General features: G+C 41.0%; 2 protein-coding genes across 3 annotated transcripts in view; one reads left to right on the plus strand and one right to left on the minus strand.

Moving 5' to 3' along the window:
- The window catches only part of LOC141911683 (uncharacterized), a 29,904-nt gene extending 28,643 nt beyond the window's left edge, over positions 1 to 1,261 (minus strand). The window contains exon 1 of the mRNA XM_074802685.1: positions 1,150 to 1,261. Within this exon, the coding sequence (XP_074658786.1) occupies positions 1,150 to 1,198 (49 nt within the window). The 5' untranslated portion in view covers positions 1,199 to 1,261. The remainder of the gene's footprint in view (positions 1 to 1,149) is intronic.
- A 766-nt stretch (positions 1,262 to 2,027) lies between these two features.
- Positions 2,028 to 25,423, plus strand: part of LOC141911509 (uncharacterized) — a 47,303-nt gene continuing 23,907 nt past the window's right edge. The window contains exons 1-2 of one of the 2 annotated variants that reach the window (XM_074802487.1): positions 2,028 to 2,183; positions 6,258 to 6,381. In XM_074802487.1, coding sequence (XP_074658588.1) covers positions 2,182 to 2,183; positions 6,258 to 6,381 — 126 coding nt within the window. In that variant the 5' untranslated portion in view covers positions 2,028 to 2,181. Of the gene's footprint in view, positions 2,184 to 2,417; positions 2,833 to 6,257; positions 6,382 to 25,423 lie in introns of those variants that run through there. The other variant, XM_074802486.1, reaches the window with a different exon arrangement.

Consider the following 25,423-nt stretch of genomic DNA (forward strand, 5'->3'; position numbering starts at 1 on the left):
AATTTGTCGAACGTGTTACAATACAAAGGAAAAGAACCCGAAGGACCTCGTAAAAACTTTCTCATAAAGTACAGAACACGAATTCGCTATTTCGAAACCTTTAATCCCACATAGATCAATGGTCAACATGTAAGCAAACAAAACTCGATTTTAACTGAACAAACTGACCACTTCTCTCCCATTTTGGGTCCATATTCAAACTTTTCAAGTGTTCCAAATTTGCCCCGGGCTCTCTCTTTACAGAAGAGAGTGGTATACAATCATAATGGTAAAGTTTAGGTTACGCCAACCTAGAATTACTTCATAGATTAAGTCATCGCGCCCCGAGGGCATCTCGGACAAGGCTTCCACGAGAACAAGGACCTGGCCCACATCAAATATTGACAGAAGGTTGTTGGCGATCATGTGCTTTCATTAGCAAAATTAGGTACTTAAAAGACCCAACATGAAATTCAGAATAAACCAACATCTTTTCTGAACAAGGCAAGAGGGCCTAACAACCAACAAAATGAAATATGCAAGGACTTGCCAGGACTTTTTAGAAAAATTTCGAGACTTTTTGTTCTATTTTTGAAAATTTGGCAGTAAGACTGCCTTAGTGACAACCATGGAACCTGAAATACCTTGAAGAATGAGTAATAAAGTGGGAGAATAAGTTTTTGCTCAAACCAAACGAAATTTAAAAATATGTTCTCAAGCAATTTTCATCAGCAATTCATAAATTCAAAACAGTCTCAATATCACGTCAAAAATATGAATATTTAGAAGGCAGAATAGTAGATTGATTGATTGTCGATTGAGAAATTGAGATAGCGGACATTTGCCATGATTTTAAAAGCCATTTAAATGCCATTTTTTAAAAGAAAATGGTTTATCTTTATAGGAGGCTAAAAACTAACTACAAATCAAAAGCTTCTATGTCGAAAACGTCATAACAATTAAACATAGATTTTACATTTAGTTCAAATTCCTGGATCTTGGCAACGGTGTTGGGCTAGTGCACGGTGACTCGACGTACACCGCACAGACTAACCTACCACTCGAAGATCCGCAGATTTCAACTGGACAATCATTCGGGAAACTCAAATAAAACATTGATACATCACGATAACAGACGAGATGATATTATAGAATATAGATCAAACTTACCCGACGTTATGAAAGATGTAAGAATCGTCAATCTAAATAAAATATCCATTTTTGAACTGCGATTGAACTGGGAAATCCCTGTTTGACGCGCTTCCTGGTTTTACTACGCTACACTCTGCGCGTAGTAGTAGAGGCAGTGACGTCACTCATAAATCTGGGCGGTCGCTCGTTAACGTTCGGTGATCTCCGGCGTAGCAGCCGTAGAAACCCGAACCGGCGTCGGTAATCTCCGGCGAATCCGAACGCCTCGCTCGGCGATGAACTACATTTTCTAAAATCGAATCGATAATTCAAATATTTGCTATCGCTTCGGTGAAAATTATGATAAGGACAAAGGAAAATGATATTTAAATTTCAATTTTACTATTTTTTTTATTTGCGCGCCATCTATACGCACGCGAAATTCGCTGCATAAATTCAATCAGTCTTTATTCAACATCTTCGTCGTGTCCATGAAGTCATGTAGCATTTATCAGCTCAATCTTTCGCCCAAACTGAATGAACATTTTAGAGTGATTATCTTCAGTAAATTAATTCGCTTTTTGGCTCGTTCTCAGCTATTACACCCTAAATTCTACCAGCTCGGCCGCACTGCTGGCAAACAATCTTGCAAATTCTCATATAGGCCCCCCAACTATCCGCCTGATATTATACTAATTTTGCAGCACCGCTTCAATTACCATATATTTATTAATTACTTTTCAAAATTTGTCTTCGTAGCCGTATATTGGACGATTTTCCCTATTTCTGCATCCTCGCCTGCCGGTGTGAGATTGCAATCAAACCCCGGCAACCGAGGATGTTTTTATTTCTGGTTTTAGTTCGTAAATCTATCGCCAGATGTCGGTAGCAGCCAGTTCAGAATCTCAGTACAGAGCAGCCACAGTCTGGAGCAGAATCTCCCGAGTAAAACATGACTCCGGCGCTGCTGGTGATGACTAATTTTCGCCTTGCGGTGGTAAAAAACTCGGATATTACTTGTCATGGATTTAAATTAGCGCGAATACCCGTCGAAAACTAAACTCAGCAGTCATGTAAGTAACGATTTAGGGTTTTTGAAGGGGGTAAAATGAGGAGGGGGAGAATTCTGTCGATGGCAGGGGGCTCTGATCCGACCGACGTCGAGTCTGGCGCCTGGAGTACTGATCGATATTATTTCCTGGATCTGTCAGCCATAGATGATGAGTCATAATTTCGTAGCTGCTAGGAAACGTGGGTGGTGCCCATATTATGCCACCTGTGTATCACTGGGTCAGAGGTCGGATATAGGATGAGTCATTCTCAGTGTAGGTGGTAGTTTAGAAATAGCAGAATTTCTCAATATTTTGCCCGATCAGCAGCAATCTTTTAAGAAGAGGTGATGCTACCATCGGCATCATCATCAACGCAGGAGCGTTAAGGAGCTGATTATGTCTTTGAGATCTATATTTTACAACCGATAAGCTCCTTAATTTCGAAAAAAAAACTGGTACGTGGATCATCAATCGTGATGGGCAGTCTGGATATTATATTTTTACCCCCGCCCGAGGTTTTCCGCGATGAGGACAATATCAACAAGATGAATGTCGTTCGTCGTTCGTCAGAATCGACAGCCACCGCTGCTGCTGCTGCTACTGCTGCTGCTGCTGCTGTCGATTCCGTTGATTCCTGCGATTCTGATTGCGGTTGGTCGGATACTGAATGGTACGTATATCCGTAGTAGGGTTATCTGGAAGCACGATGTGGACTTTAGTTTTGGCTCCAAAAATATAAAAGGGTGGCATCAGTTGGACTTATTTTTTGGTTGCACCGATACATATGGGTGGCTCCATATGGACTTCGTTTTGGTTCCAGGTAATATTAGAAGGTGGTTTTGGCTGCATTTACATATGAGGGTGACTCCATATAGAATTGCTTTTTGCCCCTGAGTGATGATTTTACTGGGTGGCTCCAAGTGGGTGGACTAGAATTGGCTCTGGAGATATCAAAATGGGTAGCTCCGATTGGTTTTGGATCTGTCAAAGGGTGGCCCCGAATGGATTTGCTTTTGGCATTGGTTTAGGATGTCAAAAGTTTTCAAAGTAGTTTTGAAATATTTCTTCAGGAGAGGTATTTCAGATTTTTGAGTGTCTCAAGTGAGGCCCCATAGATCCGCGCCTGGTGTAGATTATCTTTTTTAGTTCCACCCCTGAGAATGAATATGAGTCGGTCTATAGATTACACTGTTGGCTACTTGTAACGACACTGTGTGCTCCAGTCCTAGATTAGGGCTTTAATTTGTAAATTGGTCATCGACCTGATATTAATTATGTTTAATGATATCGATCAGCATGTTGACATAGGGGTTTCACACTTATCTGTGAAAGTCTTAATTAGTTAATTAGTCGCTGTAGCTGTAATTTAGGTAATTATTGCGATGATGATTGGGCCCGACTGCTTCACTTGGTCTAAACATATCTCTGTGAAATTATAACTAACTTTAGGTAGGCCTTTCACAATCAGCCCCACAAGAGTCAACTGGTTCATGTACAGATTGCTCATCGGTCGGACTTTGGCTTGTCATCTTTGGCTCTAGGCCTATGTTTAGTTATCTTTCATTCAGAGGCCTAAATGTTTACAGTGTGGGTTTTTATTTGTTAACTCTACGCTGAGATTTATATCAGTTCACCGCAGTAGTTGTCACAGTTATTGAATTTGAAACGCCAAAATTGATGATGGGATGTATTGCACATAAACTCACGCTAAAAGTTATCACTGAGTAATAATATTTTTGTAATGGTTTTTTCAGCATTACAAACCGTATGTATATATAGGGCCTACTGTACGGTTTGTGTTTGTGGTGTCAGTGCATAGCTATGTTTGAATCATCATCATCATCGTCATCATCATCATCGTCATGTACGGAATGTCGGCTATAAAATTCCAACAGTCGAATTAACACCCGATTAAAAATACGACGACCCAATAGCTCTACGCTCTCTCACTCCCTCACTCGCTGTTTGTCATCTGATGATAGGAAATAATTACTGTCAGTGGTGAATCAATGATAGTCTACTATCGGTATATACTGTGTCATCGCATTACTAGAAACAGGCGGAGACCTGTCCCAGTTGCGCGGCGCTCTGCTGCTGTTTAAATAACATTAAGAGTGTTCAATATGCTAGAATCTCTTCGAGTCAATCTTTAGGAAACGACTCATTTTTTTTCGTAATTTCTAGGGTTTATAGGAGAAATATTTTCAATTTGAATTATCAATAGTCCGGTGAATAGCGCTGTGACTCATTAACGCTATCAAGTCCTATATGTATATATGTATCTGTGTATATCGATGTTAATAGGGAATAGGGAAAGTCTACTAGTTGGCGATGTAATCGTTTGTATTTGGGGTATATTTTGATAGATATGAGATAAATGCAATAATGCCAGTCTAGCTGTATATATAGACCTAGCTAGCCTATAATATTTTTCATTAGGAAAATAACTTTTTTTTTTCTATACGTGAATAAATCATGGATGATGCGAAGCTTTTGACCTTATTGAGATTGAGGTCTGGGACGGAGAAATCAATTTGCTTTATTACGATTTATAGGCTGCACGGCGTAGATTGTTATATTTAATCATTACGATAAAGCTGTATTATTGCCAACCGTGTAATAGTCGGTTGTCAATTGGTCCGATATCTCTGGTAATGGTCCGCCGTCGTCGGTCCGATATCTCGCCTCAGCTTTTAACGGAAAAGCTTTCAAATATATGGCTTCATCATCTGATTCTGTCGAAGAGTGTCATAATTGTATTCATCGGCAGTTAGAACTTTTCGAACTTTTCCACTCATCGCCCGTGAATTTAGTTGGGGCTCATATAGCCTACAGGATCCCTACGATTCACCGCCCGTGAATTTAGTTGGGGCTCATATAGCCTACAGGGTCCCTACGATTCACCGCCCGTGAATTTAGTTGGGGCTCATATAGCCTACAGGGTCCCTACGACTCCTTGATTCTTTAAAGACGCCTTCTAAACGGAAAATGCTTTTAAAGCTGCTCGAACCTCTTTTAATTTGAGTTAAATATTTGTAGTTAAGATTAAATCGGTACAGATGGGATCTGGATTTGTTTTTACCCAATAAGGCTGTTACAATCATGTACAGTAACGATGGTTTGAATTCTATGAGTCTGATATATTATCTCTCTAAGTATGTGACTTGTCTTTTGTTGGACAAAAATTATGAGGATATTTTCCTGCAAAACATTTTTGATTCATACACAGACGTAATAGCATTTTATGAATACTGTTGTTGTTCGTTGTATAAGTTTTATGCCCATTCACAGTTCTAGCGTTCGTATAGGCTCGTTGTAGCATATTTTTTTGCCTCGAGGCTTATAGAAAATATGCGAATTTTTTGTCTAGGTTTAATGAAATGGTTTCCCGGAATTTTAATCGGATGTCCTGATTTTTAGGCTGTATAGAAAGTTTGACTTCTTTTTTGCAATTGAATTCAGCTGTTAATCAGGGCTTAAGTCTCAACTTAACCACAGTAAGAGACAGAGTCTACTGTATTTCACAAACTCTTACTCAGTATTTGACACCAACTCGGGGTAGAATTTTACCAGTCTCAACTTTACCGCAGTAAGAGACAGAGTCTACTGTATTTCACAAACTCTTACTCAGTATTTGACACCAACTCGGGGTAGAATTTTACCTGTCTCAACTTTACCGCAGTAAGAGACAGAGTCTACTGTATTTCACAAACTCTTACTCAGTATTTGACACCAACTCGGGGTAGATTTTTACCAGTCTCAACTTTACCGCAGTAAGAGACAGAGTCTACTGTATTTCACAAACTCTTACTCAGTATTTGACACCAACTCGGGGTAGAATTTTACCAGTCTCAACTATACCGCAGTAAGAGACAGAGTCTACTGTATTTCACAAACTCTTACTCAGTATTTGACACCAACTCGGGGTAGAATTTTACCAGTCTCAACTTTACCACGGTAAGAGACAGAGTCTACTGTATTTCACAAACTTACTCAGTATTTGATACCAGCACTTCAGAATCCAAATCCACATAAGCCCCATGAAATTGAAAATATGATTCCAACTTGTACTATGTTATTTGTTGATTATTTTAGGGATACAGATTGCGAGTATGTTTACAAAGCTCAAAGCGATGTCGAAGTTGACAGTGATTATGATTTTGAAGATTCAACAGATGAACTCGGAACCTGGTTAGGTCAACTTCAAAGCCTCAGCGGGGTAAGTAGGGTTAATTACTTCATAGAAAATGATGCATTGTAGGATTTAGAGGTTTATGACAAAACAGAGTTGTGCATTTTGATATGCTGGACCTGGTTTCACATAGGTAGGGTCATAAATACATAAAGATGATGTATTCATGTATTTTGGTAGGATTTAACTCTGGATCCAGTTCCACAGTTGTGTGGGTTAGGTTTTACTGTTGGTCCAGTTCCACAGTTGTTTGGGTTCACTGTTACTGTGGGTCCAGTTGTACAGGTTTAATTTGACTTTGAGTTGAATGAATTCAAACTGTTGCACATAATGCGGTGACAGCTCTCAAGTTCATCAGGCGACCGGGGCTCTAGGACCGACCTTCGCTCAGTCGTATGTTTATAGGCCAGCTGGCTCTAAATGACCTTCACCTCCGTACCAAGAGGCGCTGAACGCGTGATCAATCATTGAAAACGATATAATCACAATTATTAGACAAATTCCTCCTGATCTGATTAGAGCGCGCGAGGGATGAAAGAAGGAAAGTGAAGCCGTTAATCCCGTGAGTGAAGAACTCTGAATCCCCGGTCGGTCGAGCCCCTGTACGTATATAGACGTGTAGGATCTGTTATGATCTATTTTATGGATGTCGACGACGGTCATTATTGAGAAAACGGATTAACCGATAACGTTTGGCTGGCTCCAGCAATCTGCCACCGCCGCCGCCCTCGGCAGACTACTGACATATCTGTCTATATGAGCTGTAATACGTGTCGAGAATTCATATATCTTTATCATCATTCTCTGAATGTGGCCTGTGCGCTGTGGCCGCTGATACAGTTATATCATCCGATTAAATCCACTCTTACGTTTATTCAAACGGACAGAAACCCTCGTTTTTGTTTCAGGAAAAGTATCGAATTGAAATAGCGCCATGAGTGCATTGTCGAAATTAGTTAATTATCGATTCATTGAATTCTTACTTGATGTTTAGTAGAATCCTCTATTGCCATAATAGATGATGTCCTACTGCACACTAGTGACACCTGGTGGATCCTCACTTGCCACAAGTGGAGTCCTCTATTGCCACAGTGGTTGATGTCCTACTGCACACTAGTGACACCTGGTGGACCTTCACTCGCTTAACCAATACACGCCCATCGCGAGTCAAAGGGTCGTCCAGACTCTCTGGAAACAAGTATCGCCCTCTGGCTATCGATCGATGAATTGAATCGGAGGTGATGAAAGTCCATTTGTCGCGGTCGACCGGATTCGGGCTCGTTGTTTCCACGCCTAATTAAACTTTAAAACTAGGCAGACCTATTATTAGAAAATGAAATGATATCATTGATGACAATCTTCATGTTTAATGAGGGGGAAGAGACTCGGTTGATAATTGCTTCATAACCGATGCCCGAACAACAAAGACAGTTTTCAATTGTTACTAATACTAGAATTATACATCCAGGTGCGCATAGATCTGCGATAGATCTGCGATAGATCTGCGGTAGATCTGCGATAGATCTGCGATAGATCTGCGATAGATCTGCGATAGATCTGCGATAGATCTGCGATAGATCTGCGATAGATCTGCGATAGATCTGCGATAGATCTGCGGTAGATCTGCGATAGATCTGCGATAGATCTGTGGTGAATTCAAAATTCTTTTTATAAAGTTGTCAATATTTCACAGGCTTTTTGTTTTCGAGCTTAAGTTTTGAGATATCTCTTCGAGGTCACTCGTGAGTTTTGAGATATCTCGTCGAGGAGTCTCTCGTACAGTTTCGAGTGCTTTTGTTGCGGAGGGTGAAATGAATTTCAATATCCTCTCAATGTAAAATTTAAGTGCTCAACATTTTTAATTGGATCTGTGCTGGATCTGTGCTGGATCTGTGCTGGATCTGTACTGCTGCAGTCTTCTGTCATAAGCAATGGACGTATAACACATAAACCTCAGATTGTTGTAGATTAGCTGCTTCTCGCGACAAATTTCAATAGAACCAGAGGTTAGTTCAATGATTATTGTCTCTGTAATGAAACTCAACCCCATAACTTGACTTAACCACAGTTGCGTGGGTTTAATTTGACTCTGAACCCAGTTCCACAGTTGTGTGTAGGGGTTTGATTTGACTGTGGATATTTGGGGGTAAACTATGAAGTCAATTTCAACCCACATCTGTATAACCGATGTTTATATAGTAGTGATAATTCAGACCAGATGTTCACAATTCTTTTGTTGCATCACTGTTATCATCTGGACCAGTGATGCTCGAGTTCAGTCATCTGGACCAGTGATGCTGGGGTTCAGTCATCTGTAGTTTACCATCCTCAGATCAGAGATAGAAGTCGTATCGGAGTAGATGGATTTACTTTGGATTCCGGATTCTAAACATTTTCTCTGATATCTGATTTAAAGGTAGGCCTTTGTTCTTCAAGATACAGGTCCACGGTCGTTACTGCTTTTTAAGATTTGACCATTAAGCATTGAAAACATCGGAAATAAACTAAAGTGAAACCTTGAAAATCAAACTTTGCCGTCAGCTGTTGAACTATTTGTTTAAAAAATGATCACTCGCAAATCAATTCAGCATATCCATCACTGATTCATACACTGCACTGCGGTGTAGACGCACTGAGGTTTTTCCAGATAAACTGGTTGCTTGGTTCTTCCACTCCCTCTGTCTATCTTCCACCTCGCTCTTCCCTCCTCCCCTCTCACTCCCTTCTCTTGTTTTCTTTCCCCATTCTATCCCTCTGCCTCATCTTCCCTATATCCCTTTTCCTTGCCTCCCATCTGCCCCCCTCTCCCTAAATTCCCTCACAAATTACTTAAAGCAAATTAATCTTTTATTCCTTGCAGCTGCGTCAGTTTTTTATAAACGATCATGTATTATTAGTATTTGTGCAGCTGATTCAAATAAAATACTTCCATGCTTAGATACACGCATACTAACACATATAGCACATTTTTACGAACCAGGAAAAAAAGTCTTTGAAAGTTGATTAAAAAATGTAACTCAAGTGTCTTTTGTGCCGATTAAATTGATGAAATCATAATAGCCTACTGAAATTAGGACGGATTTATTTCGCAAAAATCATCGATAAGCTCATTTACAAAGTCTGGATGAAACAAGAATCGAAATAAGAATATTTGGCAGTTGATATTAATGGCTGCCTGAAGCATCGAAAAAAAGTTTAGACCCGCCCTTGAACTGCTTGACTCGCTATAGACCACACCTTCGGAAACTTTTGTAGTCAAAGTTTGCAGAATTTAGACCCCTCTAGAGGTACGCTTAAACCTCAATGCACACGTCGGAGACAAAATGATTGTCCGAGATTAAACATGTTTGATTCTATGTTTCCCAGTGTTGTTTGTGTTTATGAGAAACATGAAACATGGTTCTGGTGTTTCATCGTTTCCATGCGTCATTAGCTTCGGGATTTAGATATTTTTCATTGCCCAAAATATCGACCAAAATACATGTCAAATCCCTAGCAGTGAATCGGTGAATCGATCAATCAGTGAATCAATGAATCAGTGAATCAATGATTCTGTGAATCTGTTCGGTATCAAGGGCTCCTTTCCTATGCCATATATTGATTTGCGGAGCCTGACAGACTCTAGGTGAGGGTTCATTTGGTTTTTGATGTAAATATTTGGAATATTTTCTCTTCACGTATTGATATTGAACGTATGTTGCTCGAGGGGTCGATGGATGATGATGGCGTAGTCGTAGTCGGTGTAGCAGATGTTTTGATCTAATGAACAGATGGTTCAATACAATCTCATATACAGATATTCAATACTAGTCTTATCATATACTTTATATTCTATCACTGGCAAGTGAGTATTAGTTATTAGTCAACAATCTTATTTAGCCCTGAGTTTCTCGTGCCTGTTTCCCCTGTTTCTCTGTCTCTGTTTCCCCTATTTCTCTGTCTCTGTTTCCCCTGTCTCTCTGTCCCTCCACTATCCCACTCTCCATCCCTCTCTCCCACATTCGTGTGTTCTTAATTCGGGAGGAGTTCATAATCGTTTGAAAGCAAGATCGACTGATCTCTGATGACTGATCTCTGATGACTGATATCTAACGTCTGATGTTGTACGTCTCGACTAAAATGTTTAGAGAGGAAACAAGTTCTAATGATTTTACACCCAGACCCTCGTCTCTCCTCGTCTCTCAGATTCCCGACGATGCTGCAGCTGCAGACATCCCTCGGGAATTCTTTGTCTCGATATATTTCGATAAGAAATCGATGCCGCAAAAAACTAATTGCGGATCGCGCGGCTCTGCAGCGTTCCGGGAGTAGGCATGACGATAGTTTACGTGGTTCTATTCAATGAAAACTGATAAGCAATTAAAGTTTGAATCCTCAGACACGCCGTCCACATTCGTCACTTAAGTTAAGACCGGTTTTATCGGATCAATGTTTTCCATTTCTTCAACTTAGATCTAAAAGTTTTGATGATGCGCGACTCATACAGAGATGTCAATTTGACACGTCGTAAACGACGGGTTCTTAAAGAATCGGTGATTTATTTAATCGATGTGAATCTAATAGTGATGAAGTTAACATCCAATGGCTTCATTCTAGACCAAATGAATTAATTTACATAACTCTATTTAACAATTAGAAATAATTCAATGATATTTTTTCCGGACCTGCTCAGTCTACCCCTCATTTCTAAGCAATTAAACGTGGACCGTTTTATTCGAGATATTGGGCCCTATTTAGGCAACACCTTCCCCTTAAGAGATCTAGGTCACATAATGATAATGATATGTTTATCGTTAATAGATGATGCGTGTATATAAGAGATTTTTCACCGAGGACAGATTGAAATATTATGGTACAAAATGTGGGTTGATGCTGGAGAACAATGTGTTCTACATATTGAGATAAATCAACATGCCTGAGATATCTGCCTCATATCTGCCTCTCTCTCTCTCTCTCTCTCTCCCTCTCTCCCTCTCTCCCTCTCTCCCTCTCTCCCTCTCTCCCTCTCTCCCTCTCTCCCTCTCTCCCTCTCTCCCTCTCTCCCTCTCTCCCTCTCTCCCTCTCTCCCTCTCTCCCTCTCTCCCTCTCTCCCTCTCTCCCTCTCTCCCTCTCTCCCTCTCTCCCTCTCTCCCTCTCTCCCTCTCTCCCTCTCTCCCTCTCTCCCTCTCTCCCTCTCTCCCTCTCTCCCTCTCTCCCTCTCTCCCTCTCTCCCTCTCTCCCTCTCTCCCTCTCTCCCTCTCTCCCTCTCTCCCTCTCTCCCTCTCTCTCTCTCTCTCTCTCTCCCTCTCTCCCTCTCTCCCTCTCTCCCTCTCTCTCCAACTCCCCACTCCCCTCCATCTCCCCTTCTCTTTACTCTCACCCCCTTCACAATATATAATTTCAGCCAGTCACAATGCCAGCTATTCGCAGCTGTTGTTTGCTGTCAGGTAGTTTATGACCGCAGTATTTTCCTTTAAGTGGAAGTGACAGCGAATTAATCTAGAAACCGTCGATAAATACCTCTCGCATAATTAATTAATACGCGCGAAAAATGATGAATAATCTTCCGTTTTTATTTTTCATAGAAATTCTTGCTAAGGAATAACGGACGATTAAACAAAAAGCACTCGCGTAACATATGTTAGAATTTTTTTTTCTTTTCAGCCGTAGGGTACAAAAAACGTATTAAAAATTTCGTCGAAATTAGCTATGGCAACACATTGCAACGGCGTAGGTTTTATTTATCGTAACACGCCGGGTCTATTGATGTCTCATCCCCCCCTTCTCTTCGTATGGCTCAAAAAAGATCTGTTAAAAACTTCCTCGAATTTATCGATGGCAACACGTTTCGCGGCGTCTATTTTCAAACGCTCGTTTTTTCAAAGAAATTCTTTTTTTTTCGAAATGTATTCTACACGCGGTGAGTTCTATTCAGGTAGTTCGCGAGGGACATAAAGCGTAGTACAATAGACTATTACGCCATCGCGTAAGGTGCACAATTCGTCTTCGCTATAAATTTGTCGAGAGGAGTTTCGAAGCGTCTGCTCGGTCCTCCTATTGTACTCGGAATAGATCTCGGCCCAGATCTCGGCCCAGATCTCGGCCCGTGTGGGCTCTGATTATTGGCAGGTTGCTCGGAGACAAGTTTACACATTATTGTATTTATTGTCCCCGATGATTCGGTGTGCGGGCTATTGTCGATGTTAATTATATTATATTTGGGAATGTTTGAGGGATAAAAGATGTCCTAGATATTTTAGCCGGTGGCGGTGGCCCGAATAACGGTCTCATTTGAGAATTGCGTCTGCTCATATCTATACGTGTTATTGTTGGTAGAGTTGCGAAGAACGATGACAAAATATATTTACGGTGAACATCTCTGATAACTGTTTACTGGAACTCGTATGAAACATTGCTGTTTACAGAAATCTTGTGGAATATTACTGAAATCTTGGATTATTGCTGATATGATAGAAATCTTGGAATATCACAAGATATCTTCCCGAGGATATAAGACTGATTAGAAAGATCGTGTGTGGAATTAAAGAAGCTTTGATCATATGCCGGCAGTGGGTATTGTGTTGACAAACTGAATTGTCTTATGTTTTGATCTGTCAGTAATTCTGTAGCATTGGTCAACGATTGACCTCAAATACAGGTGACTCAAAGTTTATCGGAGGTAGTTCGAATTACTGATCGTAAATGACTTATATGCACTGCATATGATTCATCAAAAGTGGCGAGCGACACCTTTCTGTTTGTCTTAATGTCAATAATGTGTCATAGTTGATCACTGATTGTGTTCAGGATCGAGAGAATGATAAAGAGTTTATCAGTGAAAACACTTCATGGTGTGTAAGACTACAAGGAGGGTGTAGTTTTATAACCCGGAAAATTTTAAACTCATTCACAGGAAAGGGTTTTTTCGTTGGTACATGACTGAGTTACCCAAAATGATTCTGTCAAAACTCTTGATTAGTGATAGATACCCAGTTTGATTCTATTTCTGTAGGTTTTGAAAGGTAGAACTTTTTCGGTAAAGTCCAAGATAAAAAAGACAAATACGTGAACTAAGATGAACTCATTGAGTTACCGAACATAGATCTTTGTAAATATATCAGAACTCGTAGAGTTTTCTATCATCGTTATTACAAAATATAGACAAACTTTACGAATACATCTAGAATAGAACTAATAAGTACACGTGACCTGATGTAGGTTCCAGCGATTGTATTATGACTACGACGTGTGTCCATCACCGCGACTACGTCGAATGCTTTGTGATGATTCAAGGACTACGATGATATCGAATGCGATTGTGACGTCGGTCTACTACGGGAGTTTGTAACTCTGATGAAAGTTTGCGCACGTGGCTCGTTTCTAATTACTCATATTATTTATGCGAAGGGAGCCGAGCGGAGTTGGAGCAACCCTTGTACAGTCATCGTTTCTGTGCTCGTAGTTCAACTTGCAAACTCTTTGTAACGTAACCCACTGAGACTGCTGCCGCCCAATGACTGCTGCTATTGGCATTGTGATATTTGATAATTGAGAGACTCATAATCAGCTAATTGGCAGCTGGGCTAGACTGAATTTATTCCTGTGGATTAAACGCTACAGTCATGGAATAAGACTGCTGATATATCCACCTTTGCTTCGTGATGTTGTAGATTGATGTTGATACGATTGTTTACTTGCTACACATTTTTCATTGACCTCCGATCGGAAACCGGGTCACACTCTCCGGGTCATACTCTCCGGATCAAAACCGGGTCAATTCGCATCTGGATTTTCAGCTAGTACAACGTTCATTAAGTTCGAGAGAAATTTATGGATTTAAATCTAGCGGATTTTTTACGATGACATGTGCCAGTAGAAACTAGGTCGTTTACGGAATATCATGGTTAAAACTTTACGCCCGTTTGTGGCTGCAGAAAGTTTGCACATTCTACAAGAGTCTCCTTCAAAACCGCAGGTACGTTTGATAAGCTCATTGATAGCCATATTTAAAAGGGCATGTTATAAACTGATTCTAGAAGTCAGGGCCCAGTTCCACAGTTGTGAGTTAGAGTTAACTCTGAGTTAAAATTAGTTCATTTTCAATGAGTTAACTCAGAGTCAAATCTTAACTCAGAACTGTGGAACTGGATCCAAGTTAGCTCATATAAAGCAGTATAGAAGAAGTCATATTAGCTCCTTGATGGCCGTATTGAAAAAGTCATATTGAACATTCCTTGATAGGAACAGGTTCTTCGATGGCCATTATGATAAAATCATCTGCTTGAATACCATATTAGAAAAAAAGTTTTATAACACCAAAAACTTTGATAACCTTTGTATTGAAGTGGTTGTTATCATCTGAAAAGGCATATATGCTAAAATCCTCTGCAGCCATATTTAAATGTCATTAATCCTCTTTTTAATCTTCTCTTTTTAAAGATTAACAAGATTCCCACTGAAATATGAGCACAAATTTTGTGTAAATTTTTTTGCGAAACATTCATCTGTGTTGAAATGATGTCGTACTTGAAATACATTATAACATATATATTGATGAGTATGCAACTTCTACGTGGCTGCGCTATATTAAAATAATTCATCAATATTATTGATCGTAATTTGCGGGAGTGTAAAGTATAAATTCACCCAACGAAGTTTATGTCGTTATTAAATGGCGCGCATTGCGCCCGAAGCTCTCTGCTATTCATCATGTATCGCTCTGCTGCTCGGCTGTGGGTGTGTTTACAAAAACAATATACGTCGTTGGTTGCTACTATGTGTATTCCTGGCAAAATCAATTCATGAGCATTTTATTCTAGTTAGACTCCGTTAGAAAATTGGTGATCATTTAATGTTCCGTATAGATGCAACACACACGTTTTATTCAGAGATGTTTTTAGGGGTTTTCATATTGATCTAGTGTGTATCTGTTTAATGTCGGTACGTTAAGAGACCCTTGTGAAACACTTTGGCGATCGCTATTGGTCAAATAACTAGATTGTAAGTGCCGGTTTTAGCTACCATCGCTCGTAGTCAAACAGTTCCAGACCGCACAGAAGAGCAGGGTTTGGCGCGTTAATTAGAGAGCGTCATTTACTCGATACTAAAATACTATCGAACCATTGCGGCAGGAACACCGAGTTCAGTCAGAACCCACACGAAATAATTTGAACTGTGCTAAAATTTGACACGGGCCTGGTCCGACATTTTTTTTCTGACATTTTTGGCTGGTCTGGATTAAGTCTGTGCCAAACAGGCATACGATGGATTCGCCCGCACGACGTATGGCGTTTGTGAGACACCCTGTTCATGTTGGCTCTTCTGTTATCAGTTTCTTGGTACACAGACATGAAACAAACCTGAGAAATTTTTTCGGTCTCGTTTCTTTTCTTTCGCAGAACGCCGTGGTCCGGTGGTCCGGTGTTGTGGTGATAGGAATTTACATAACCGCTGGTATTATTATGAACACCTATCAGTAAGGTGTGAAATACCTCGTATTCACTATGCTAGACGCAAGTGTTCTGAAGTAGTTCTTTTCGCACGGCGCACGAACAATGCAAAGATGTGTTAATCAATTCAAATGAATTGTCTCAACTCCTTTATACCTCGCCGGAGCATTGTTCAGACGTGCACCGCCTGGCGCCGAGATTTTCAAATTTCCGGCTGATAGCTTGTCAATTGCATCCTCCACAATTGTGCGGCCACACTCCTGAGTCCATTCAATATGGATGGTCATTTTTGTGCTTTGAATACGTTCAAATCGGGCGGTCCATCCTCCCGGTCAAATCACGGTCAAATCACGGTCAAAACGAGTGAGTAAGTGAATGACTTCTGATTCGAATTGTCACCGGTCATTCCTTACCAAACTCGGGCACCTTCTTACTTTTACCTGACTGACGTTTTTAAGTAAAATTGTGACTAGTTTCTCGGGGATGATGACAATTTTCTTATCGTCGCAGCAAAACTATGATTAGGTACGTATCATATCCTTCTCATGCTTGGTGACTTTGATGATTCGGTAAAATTTTGACCTTGTACCTACATGTGCTTCCCAATGATTCTGCTGTTCAGAAAACCGACTATAAATCAATTCTCTTTTACATAAATCTTTCCGCGCGCTGACAAAAAGGTCACGTGCCTTAAAAAAGGCCATTAGGGATATAACATTGACATTGTTTCAGTGAAATTGCCTTAAAGCTTTACGTCATGTCGCAGTCAGCTTTCCGTCGCAGTGTCAGATATTGATGTTATATATCGGTTGTTATTGGATTTGTCATAGATGATTTATACACAGTCTGCTTTCTGAGTTTCTATAACAAAAAGTCAGCGAACTCTATAACAAGAAGTCAGCTTCCCCCAATTCCCCCAATTCCCTCAATTCCGTGTCACGCTTTCATATCTGTCGTCTCCGATGGCATCAGTGATTCTCTCGTGATATTTTCATCAGCTATTCGTAATACAATAGACTGCGCTTGCCTCGGATTATGGGGTCTAAGATTTTCTCGTTGGAATTCTCGCGATAGCGTCCCATCGACACACTGCCCCGGGTAAACCGTATAGAGAATTTATGGTTCCCATATGATTCAAGCGGTGTCCCGTATATGGTGTTTCTCATTATTCTAAAATCAAAGTTTTAAGGTTTTGAGGTGGAAAGGTTTTTGAAACAATATTGTAGACTCGGCTTGATTAGAAAACGTTGTTGGGCTGATAATAAACCAGTCTCACCGAACCATGTCGTAGTGAAGGGTGTTCCACTACTATCATCTCCGTAGTTCATCTCGTCGGTCGGTCGGCTTATCTACCGAGAGAAAGTAGCGTAAAATACCGGGTTGATTGATCGATGGCTTGATTGAATCAATCCGAGATAGAGAAGTGTTTTAAAGATAATATATAAAGATGTCTGGTTAGGGGTGGAGGAGGGAGGAGGGATCAGTCGGTACATGTCGGTGATACACTGTTCTAAATATAACCATACATCATGAAAAAAATCATTATCATTCTCTAGCAGAATTCATGACTGGTGGATTAGGAGCCCCTCAACCCTCTCTCCTCTCCTGCCTTTCGACCTCTCCTCCCTCTCGACCTCTCTCCTCTCCTCCCTCTCGACCTCTCCTCCCTCTCGACCTCTCCCTCTCGACCTCTCTCCTCCCTCTCGACCTCTCATCTCCCTCTCTCCTCTCCTCCCTCTCTCCCTCTCTCATCTCCTCCCTCTCTCCCTCTCTCCCTCTCTCCTCTCCTCCCTCTCGACCTCTCCTCCCTCTCTCCTCTCCTCCCTCTCGACCTCTCTCTTCTCCCTCTCCCTCTCTCCTCTCCTCCCTCTCTCATCTCCTCCCTCTCTCATCTCCCTCTCTCTCCTCCCTCTCGACCTCTCTCCTCTCCTCCCTTTCGACCTCTCCTTCTCGACCTCTCTCCTCTCCTCCCTTTCGACCTCTCCCTCTCGACCTCTTTCCTCTCCTCCCTCTCATCCCTCTCGACCTCTCTCATCTCCTCCCTCTCTCATCTCCCTCTCTCTCCTCCCTCTCGACCTCTTTCCTCTCCCTCTCTCCTCTCCTCCCTCTCGACCTCTTTCCTCTCCTCCCTCTCATCCGTCCTCATTTTCCCCTCTCCCCTTTTAGAGAGGGTCCCCTCACCCCTATCAGTTCACCCGATTACCCATCTGATATATCACGTTACAGACCTGTTTGCCCTTCTCTACGATCTCCAGCTCTTTGCTGTCTCTCTCATTCTGCATCGTATCCATCTTCCACTCGATCTTCTTCTCTCTCCGGTGACATGTTTATGAAATTAACCGTGGCGTGTTTTGATGTGTGTAGAGGGGGGGTTGAGATATCACAAATTGGTGACAGTGTCAGTAATCTACTTTCGTCAATACGTAGTGCGGAGACTGAGGCAGATGATAGACTGGCAGAGAGTGAGACAGAGGGAGAGAGGAGAGAGGAGAGAGGGAGAGTGAGACTGGCAGTGAGGGAGAGTGAGACTGGGAGAGTGAGACTGGGAGAGGGAGAGGGAGAGTGTGTCTGGGAGAGTGAGACTGGGAGAGGGAGAGGGAGAGTTGGAGAGAGAGAGAGGGAGAGAGAGAAGAAACACGAGAAGAGACTGATAGAAATAATAGTCAGATAGATGAGACACACTGATAGACTGACGAACGCCTGCGGGTTCCGTCGGGTTCCGTCGTCGCGACAAAACTCTCCCTTTCACCGGCGTCAGTCGTCGTCAGATGATCAGCAATGTCAAGGTCGTTTGCTGTCTGCCGTGATAGACCGCCGTCATACAACATATATTTATATGTGTTTACATTTCAAAGTGACACATTTTTGTCAAAACGACACCCGATAATAAATTTCACGAATAGAATCGAATCTTTCGGATGAAGGTTTGTCAGCGCAGATTGCGACGCTGTTACAGACAGTGGTTTTTATTGCAAAAGCGTCTAATCCGCCTTTTTGGTTCTTTACCCCGTGACAATGTTGTTTACTGATAATGCACCCGTATTAATCTGCTGCCGGAACCCCGAGCCCCTTCAAACATTCGATACTTTATCCCTATTCTTCCAATTTTTTGTCGTCCAATTAAGGTGTTCAGAACGTCACCTGAGACATATTTACAAACATCAGATATTAGACGTTTTATCAGCGCACTTCCAAAAACTGATCGTCCGCACTTCACATGTGTTCAGTGCTTCACCTGAGACATTTTTAACTGACTACAAACCACAAACACCGGCACAAAAAGTGTTCATTTCTTGTACGACATTAGCGAATGCCTGAACCTGATTTGAAATGTCATTTTCTCATTTTCTCATTTTCTCATTTGTTTCAATTCAATTCTATTCTATAAATAGATCACGGAAGCCTCGGTCGTGTTTCATACTGCTGCTGCTGGTGCTGCTGCTGCTGGTGCTGCTGCTGGTGCTGGTGCTGGTGCTGCTGCCGCCGCCGCCGCCGCCGCCGCTGCTGCTGCTGCTGCTGTGATGCGGATATGACTAACTAATGTCTGGTTATGAAATTATGAACGTGAAAAAAACGTTCACGAAATTGACACAACACGAAAATACGTGACAAAAGAATTAATAGTTTTTCCCCGTCAAACGCCCTCCCCCTGAGAATGCTGCCCTTCCAGAGCAGACTGAGCCACCTCCTCCCCCCTGAGAGACACCCCCCCCCCCCCGGCGACTGAGCGGTCTGCATGAGATTACTTCTGAGCTTGATGAGATCATATCTAGAAAAAGCGTTGTCGTCTTTGTGTGTTTTTGTCGCGTTTTATGTTTGTCGGTTCTTATTAAGACGCCGGGTATTTAATCGGGTTCACCTCGGTTCTTTGTTCATCGGTTTGGATGTTCTTCATCTGTGGAACTGCATCGAGAGACAACTGAAACCAGAACCAAAATAAACCCACACAACTGTGGAACTGGGCTCAGAGTAAGATCAAAGTCACATAACCGTGAAACTGGGTCCGGAGTCAAATTAAACCCACACAACTGTGGAACTGGATCCAGAGTCATTAAAGAGCCATAACTGTCAAACAGGATGCATATGTTTTGATGACACTATGCAGTTCATTTTATTTTGATGTATTTAATAGAACCAGACACAGAACCGGTATAACTGATGTTGACTCATTGCATCTCTCTCTACGAGCAGCGAGCGAGCGGTATCCCTATGATAAATCTGATTCCTTACTACTGCTCTTTGAGAGTTAAAACTATGTATGGTAACCTCTATAGGTAATACAGTTGCCTGACATTATCCTTGAAGCATCTTCCAACGAGCCTGAACCAGCATTTTATTTAATTTCCTATTTTTAATTGATTCTACGCTTAAAGTATTCATGATTAGTGGATGTCTCTCCCTCTCCTTACTTCCCTGTGGATAGTAAATCTTCATGCCTTCAGGCTGAATCAAGTGACTAGTTGTATTTCACCCGAGGCTGTTCTAGAACCACTGAGAACTTCATGCCTCGAGGCTATGAACATTTCTAGCCTGGAGGCATTTACGGCTGTGAGTGTGTGTGCCATCAATACCTGTCTCAGGGGAATCAGCTCTTGATTAAACTCTATCAAAGTTGGAAATAAATCGCTTTGTTTTTTCTGACGCTGATATTGAATTTCGATTTTGAAATCGTGAACATGAAAGGTTGATTCGAGGTCATCTCATTAGAATCGATGGTTCAGTGTCTTTATATGGCAAAGATAATCGGCTGTAGAATAAACAACCCAGTTGTAATTTGCGACCAATGTCAATTAAGACTAGTTTATGGTTGTTAGATTGAATATAGAACCAAAATGAGCTTAGACTGGTCTCAAGTTGTTAGATTGGTTATAGAACTAAAATGAGCTTAGACTGGTCTCAAGTTGTTAGATTGGTTATAGAACCAAAATGAGTTTAGACTGATCTTAAGTTGTTAGATTGGTTATAGAACTAAAATGAGTTTAGACTGATCTTAAGTTGTTAGATTGGTTATAGAACTAAAATGAGTTTAGACTGATCTTAAGTTGTTAGATTGGTTATAGAACTAAAATGAGTTTAGACTGATCTTAAGTTGTTAGATTGGTTATAGAACTAAAATGAGTTTAGACTGATCTTAAGTTGTTAGATTGGTTATAGAACTAAAATGAACTTAGACTGGTCTTAAGTTGTTAGATTGGTTATGGAACCAAAATGAGTTTAGACTGGTCTCAAGTTTGTAGATTGAATATAGACTCGATATTGCCGTACATTAAGTTGGTGTCGGTCGTGTATTTTTACAGTTGAACCGTAACGATGATAATTTCATGTCATCGTCGTTCGTTCGATGGCTACTGATGAAAATAACACCGCGTCAAATCAGCAACAGTTAATTAACGAACATCCTTGACAACGCGGAGATTAACCGCGGGTATAAAGATGAGAGCAAGCAGCCCGACGATAAGTTTCATTCTAAGAAACAGAGCTCTCAACTCATATGGGACGAGAGCATCTCCTCAAATATGTATCGTATATTTAATTATAAACCGACTGCGTCTTCATCTGAAAACAAAGCGTACTGCAATTCTATGAATATTCGATATTTCGAATAGCACTATAGACACGGCCTCCCGGTCGGACTGTCATCGCACTCTAATCATGTACTCTGTGGTTCTACAAACCGATCTAACATCAGTAGACCAGTCTAAAGACAAATCTAACATCAGTAGACCAGTCTAAGCTCGTTTCGGTTCTTTAACCAATCTATCAACTTAAAAGACTAGTCTACGACCAACTAACAACTTAAGGCCAGTCAGTTTGGTTCTCAAGCCAATCTAACAACTTAAGACCCAAGACCGGTCTTATGATTTAAGATGACCGAGATAATTCAAGATGACTTATGATAAGCCCTGGATTGATTAGAGACTAGGCTTTAGGCTTAGAGTAGTGGACTGAAGCTGGTCGTTCAATAGACTGGTCCGTATAGTTCTGTCGACCGGTCCACAGGTGCAGATTTACCGGACCATTAGTGTACCTTTGAAACTGAACGGGAAATAAGCAGAGATTGTATAAATATCCGGCTTGATGATGAATTTCTTATAGATTCTTTGTAACTAATGGAACGTCGTGCTATAAATAAAAACTTCAGTAATAATCCATTGTTTCCGCAAAAAAGACGAATGATTGGTGTCTTCCAGCGAACGGCCTCGCTGTCAATATCCGGTAGCATTACTACGAGCGCAACAATTAGAAGCTAATTGTTTGTCGTAACCGTGGCGATGAGCGTGTTGTTACCATGGTGATGTAAATGTCGTTTCCGTGGAGATAATACGAGTTAATGCGATCTGTTTTAATTGTTCAGATACGAGGACCCGATGAGGTTCCCCCGATGAGGTTCTGCTTGTCTGTCTGTTGAGTTAAAATGTCAGAATTTAAGTTACAAACAATCCCTTAACCCTTTTAGTGCGTATACACCACGGTGCGGTGTTTAAATCGGTGATGGGCTTTGCTAATACGCCGCATCACGGTGTATTGATGTAATAAGTAATTAGTTTTTATCTCTATTGCAAGATGGTAGCACCTGTCAAACATAGTGAAATAATAGTAACTAATGATACACCGCACCGCGGTGCAGATGCACTATAGCCGTATGTCCGTTATTCAACATACCGGGGTAGAATTTCTAAAAAAATTCAAATTATATCCAGCACTTTAGGGTATTAATTAGTCAAACCAGTCTTAATATCATCGATATTTGGCTCCCAAACTTCTAACTGTTGGAAAAGATTTTTTAGGCAAAATTGTTCAAAAATTTTCATAATTGTTTGGGACGGTTGTTTGTCTCGAGAAATTCTGTGGAGAAATTGCCATGTATCGCCATGACGACAGTGCGTGTATAACGCAACAGTGTCGTGTATTAGAAGAGATATTAAGAATTAAATCGGATTCTGAAGCTCCGGCTCCGGCTCCGGCTCCAGTTCTCAGTGAGTAATCGGTTAATTAAATTGAGACGTTATAATCTGGACGGCTTGAGGGATTATACGGGATTATCTGTCGAGATAATCTGATTGGTTGATATATATTGGTTTATATATATATATATATATAGTGCTGTAGTGGAATGTTAATGTCCATATTTGATTTTTGAATCGCTGTGTTGTTGATTGTGTTCCGGTTGATCGGAGCATGATTTCTCTGTTCCACATTTGTTGTGGTCTTAATTCGACCTTGGAAGTCAATTTCTTTAGACACGTCACGTACGCAGTGATAAAATTAAAACCGCATAAATATGGAAGCGGATATTGAGGAACTGGATCTAGAGTTAAATGAAACCTACACAACTGTGAAACTGGGTGCAGGGTCTTGTAACACCCTCATCTATTGTGGATCCAGAGTCAAATTAAACCCATACAACTGTGAAACTGGGTGCAGGGTCTTGTAACACCCTCATCTATTGTGGATCCAGAGTCAAATTAAACCCATACAACTGTGAAACTGGGTGCAGGGTCTTGTAACACCCTCATCTATTGTGGAGCTGGAGTCAAATTAAACCCATACAACTGTGAAACTGGGTGCAGGGTCTTGTAACACCCTCATCTATTGTGGAGCTGGAGTCAAATTAAACCCACACAACTGTGAAACTGGGTGCAGGGTCTTGTAACACCCTCATCTATTGTGGATCCAGAGTCAAATTAAACCCATACAACTGTGAAACTGGGTGCAGGGTCTTGTAACACCCTCATCTATTGTGGAGCTGGAGTCAAATTAAACCCACACAACTGTGAAACTGGGTGCAGGGTCTTGTAACACCCTCATCTATTGTGGATCCAGAGTCAAATTAAACCCATACAACTGTGAAACTGGGTGCAGGGTCTTGTAACACCCTCATCTATTGTGGAGCTGGAGTCAAATTAAACCCACACAACTGTGGAACTGCCATTGTACTAAACACTCCCCAACATCTCAATCCATGAATTCACCGATCGCCAGCTACAGATTTATTGAATGAATCTTCGCTATAGCGGTTTATAGATATGAGTCATTGGAATATATAGAACAGGGGAGCAAAGTGGTTGCCTTGAGTCACACCCCTCTCTCGGGTATTAATGCACACACTGAGTTCAACTATCTATTACTCAGTCCATAGTTACCACTTCCCTACAGTATGCCATCATTTTAGATCTAACTGAGAAACGACTTTTTTATCGTATAAATATTACTCCTACTAAAGTGATTTGATCTCTTATTGTCAAAACAAACACCAGACTCGTAAAAAGCATTTGACCCGGTTTCGTTTATGAATAGCTGCTGATTTCAAGGAGGAATCTTTTTTTGGGTCTGGTTACACAGTAGCTCGTTAGATTTGAGACTTGATTTGAGTCAATATTAGTCCATTTCCAATTATTGAAACTGATAAATAAATTCATTTTCGATTTCTTTCTAGTTATACACGTAGAATCAATTCCTTTTTGAGTTATTACAAATTGTCAAATTGAACTGGAAGCTGGGCCCTTAAGCCAACCCCCACTAAGTCAGTCAATTATGTGTGCTAATATAGAAATTCATGAAATTCTAAAAAAAACAACATTTTATGGCCTCATAGCAATTGGGTCGGGTTGTTAGTGTGGACTTGTATCTCATCAATGCAGTGGTTGTATGTAATAGTTTCATAGACAGACATTTCGATTATGCTGGGTTCACACACACGACTTTTTGAAGAGAAAATTGAGAAGTTGTCTCAACTTCTCGATTTCTCAACTTCTGACCCGGTTAGATAAATAAACAAAGTTGTGTCAAAATGTGTGTTCACACACACAGCATAATTCACACAACTCCAGCTGGGCGTAGATGCAGCAGTGCATAGAAGGCATAGAAGGCATAGAAGGATGAACAAGAAATCGCAATTTAAGCAGAAATCAAAAAGATAATTGTGATAAAACGACTTTGGCCTATCCAGCATCCATATGGATATATCATGCCCGGTGTTAGGGGATCCTGGTACCGCCTGACTCCAGAAATTTTAAAGAGAATTCATGAGTCTCATATATCAATTATCTGATAGACATGCGATTGATGAGATTTAAAAGGTTTATTCTTTTATTGTAGAAATTGTAGAAATATATTGCCCTCTCTTACCAGAAAGGAAGACTATTAAAATGCGCGCGAATATACTGCATGTTGATTGGTTAGATTTCTCTCAACTCCTCGACTGAGTTGAGAGAAATAGAACATGTTCTATTTCTCTCAACTAGTCGAGACTAGAGTTGTGTCGAGGAAAATCGAGCAACTTTTTCGTTCACACACATGACTCACTTCAAAATAGTTGTCCTCGACTGTGAGTTGCTCGATTCCTCGACGAAAAATCGTGTGTGTGAACCTAGCATTACTCTCCACATAGTTGTTGGATTGTAGATAATCTGGATGAGAAGCATCTGTGCCAAAGAGTCTCTGACTCACACAGTTACAGCGGCAGCAGTAGCAGCAGCAGCAGCAGCAGCAGCAGCAGCAGCAGCAGCAGCAGCAGCAGCAGCAGCAGCCGCAGCAGATTAAAGTAGGGACATTGCCTTTTATAATGGGCGAAAAATGAGTTGAATAATGGATTTATCATATCTGATGTTGTAGATCCGTATAAAAACGGTAATACAAAC

This window comes from Tubulanus polymorphus, chromosome 10 (genome assembly GCF_964204645.1).
Source record: "Tubulanus polymorphus chromosome 10, tnTubPoly1.2, whole genome shotgun sequence".
Classification (NCBI taxonomy): domain Eukaryota; kingdom Metazoa; phylum Nemertea; class Palaeonemertea; order Tubulaniformes; family Tubulanidae; genus Tubulanus; species Tubulanus polymorphus.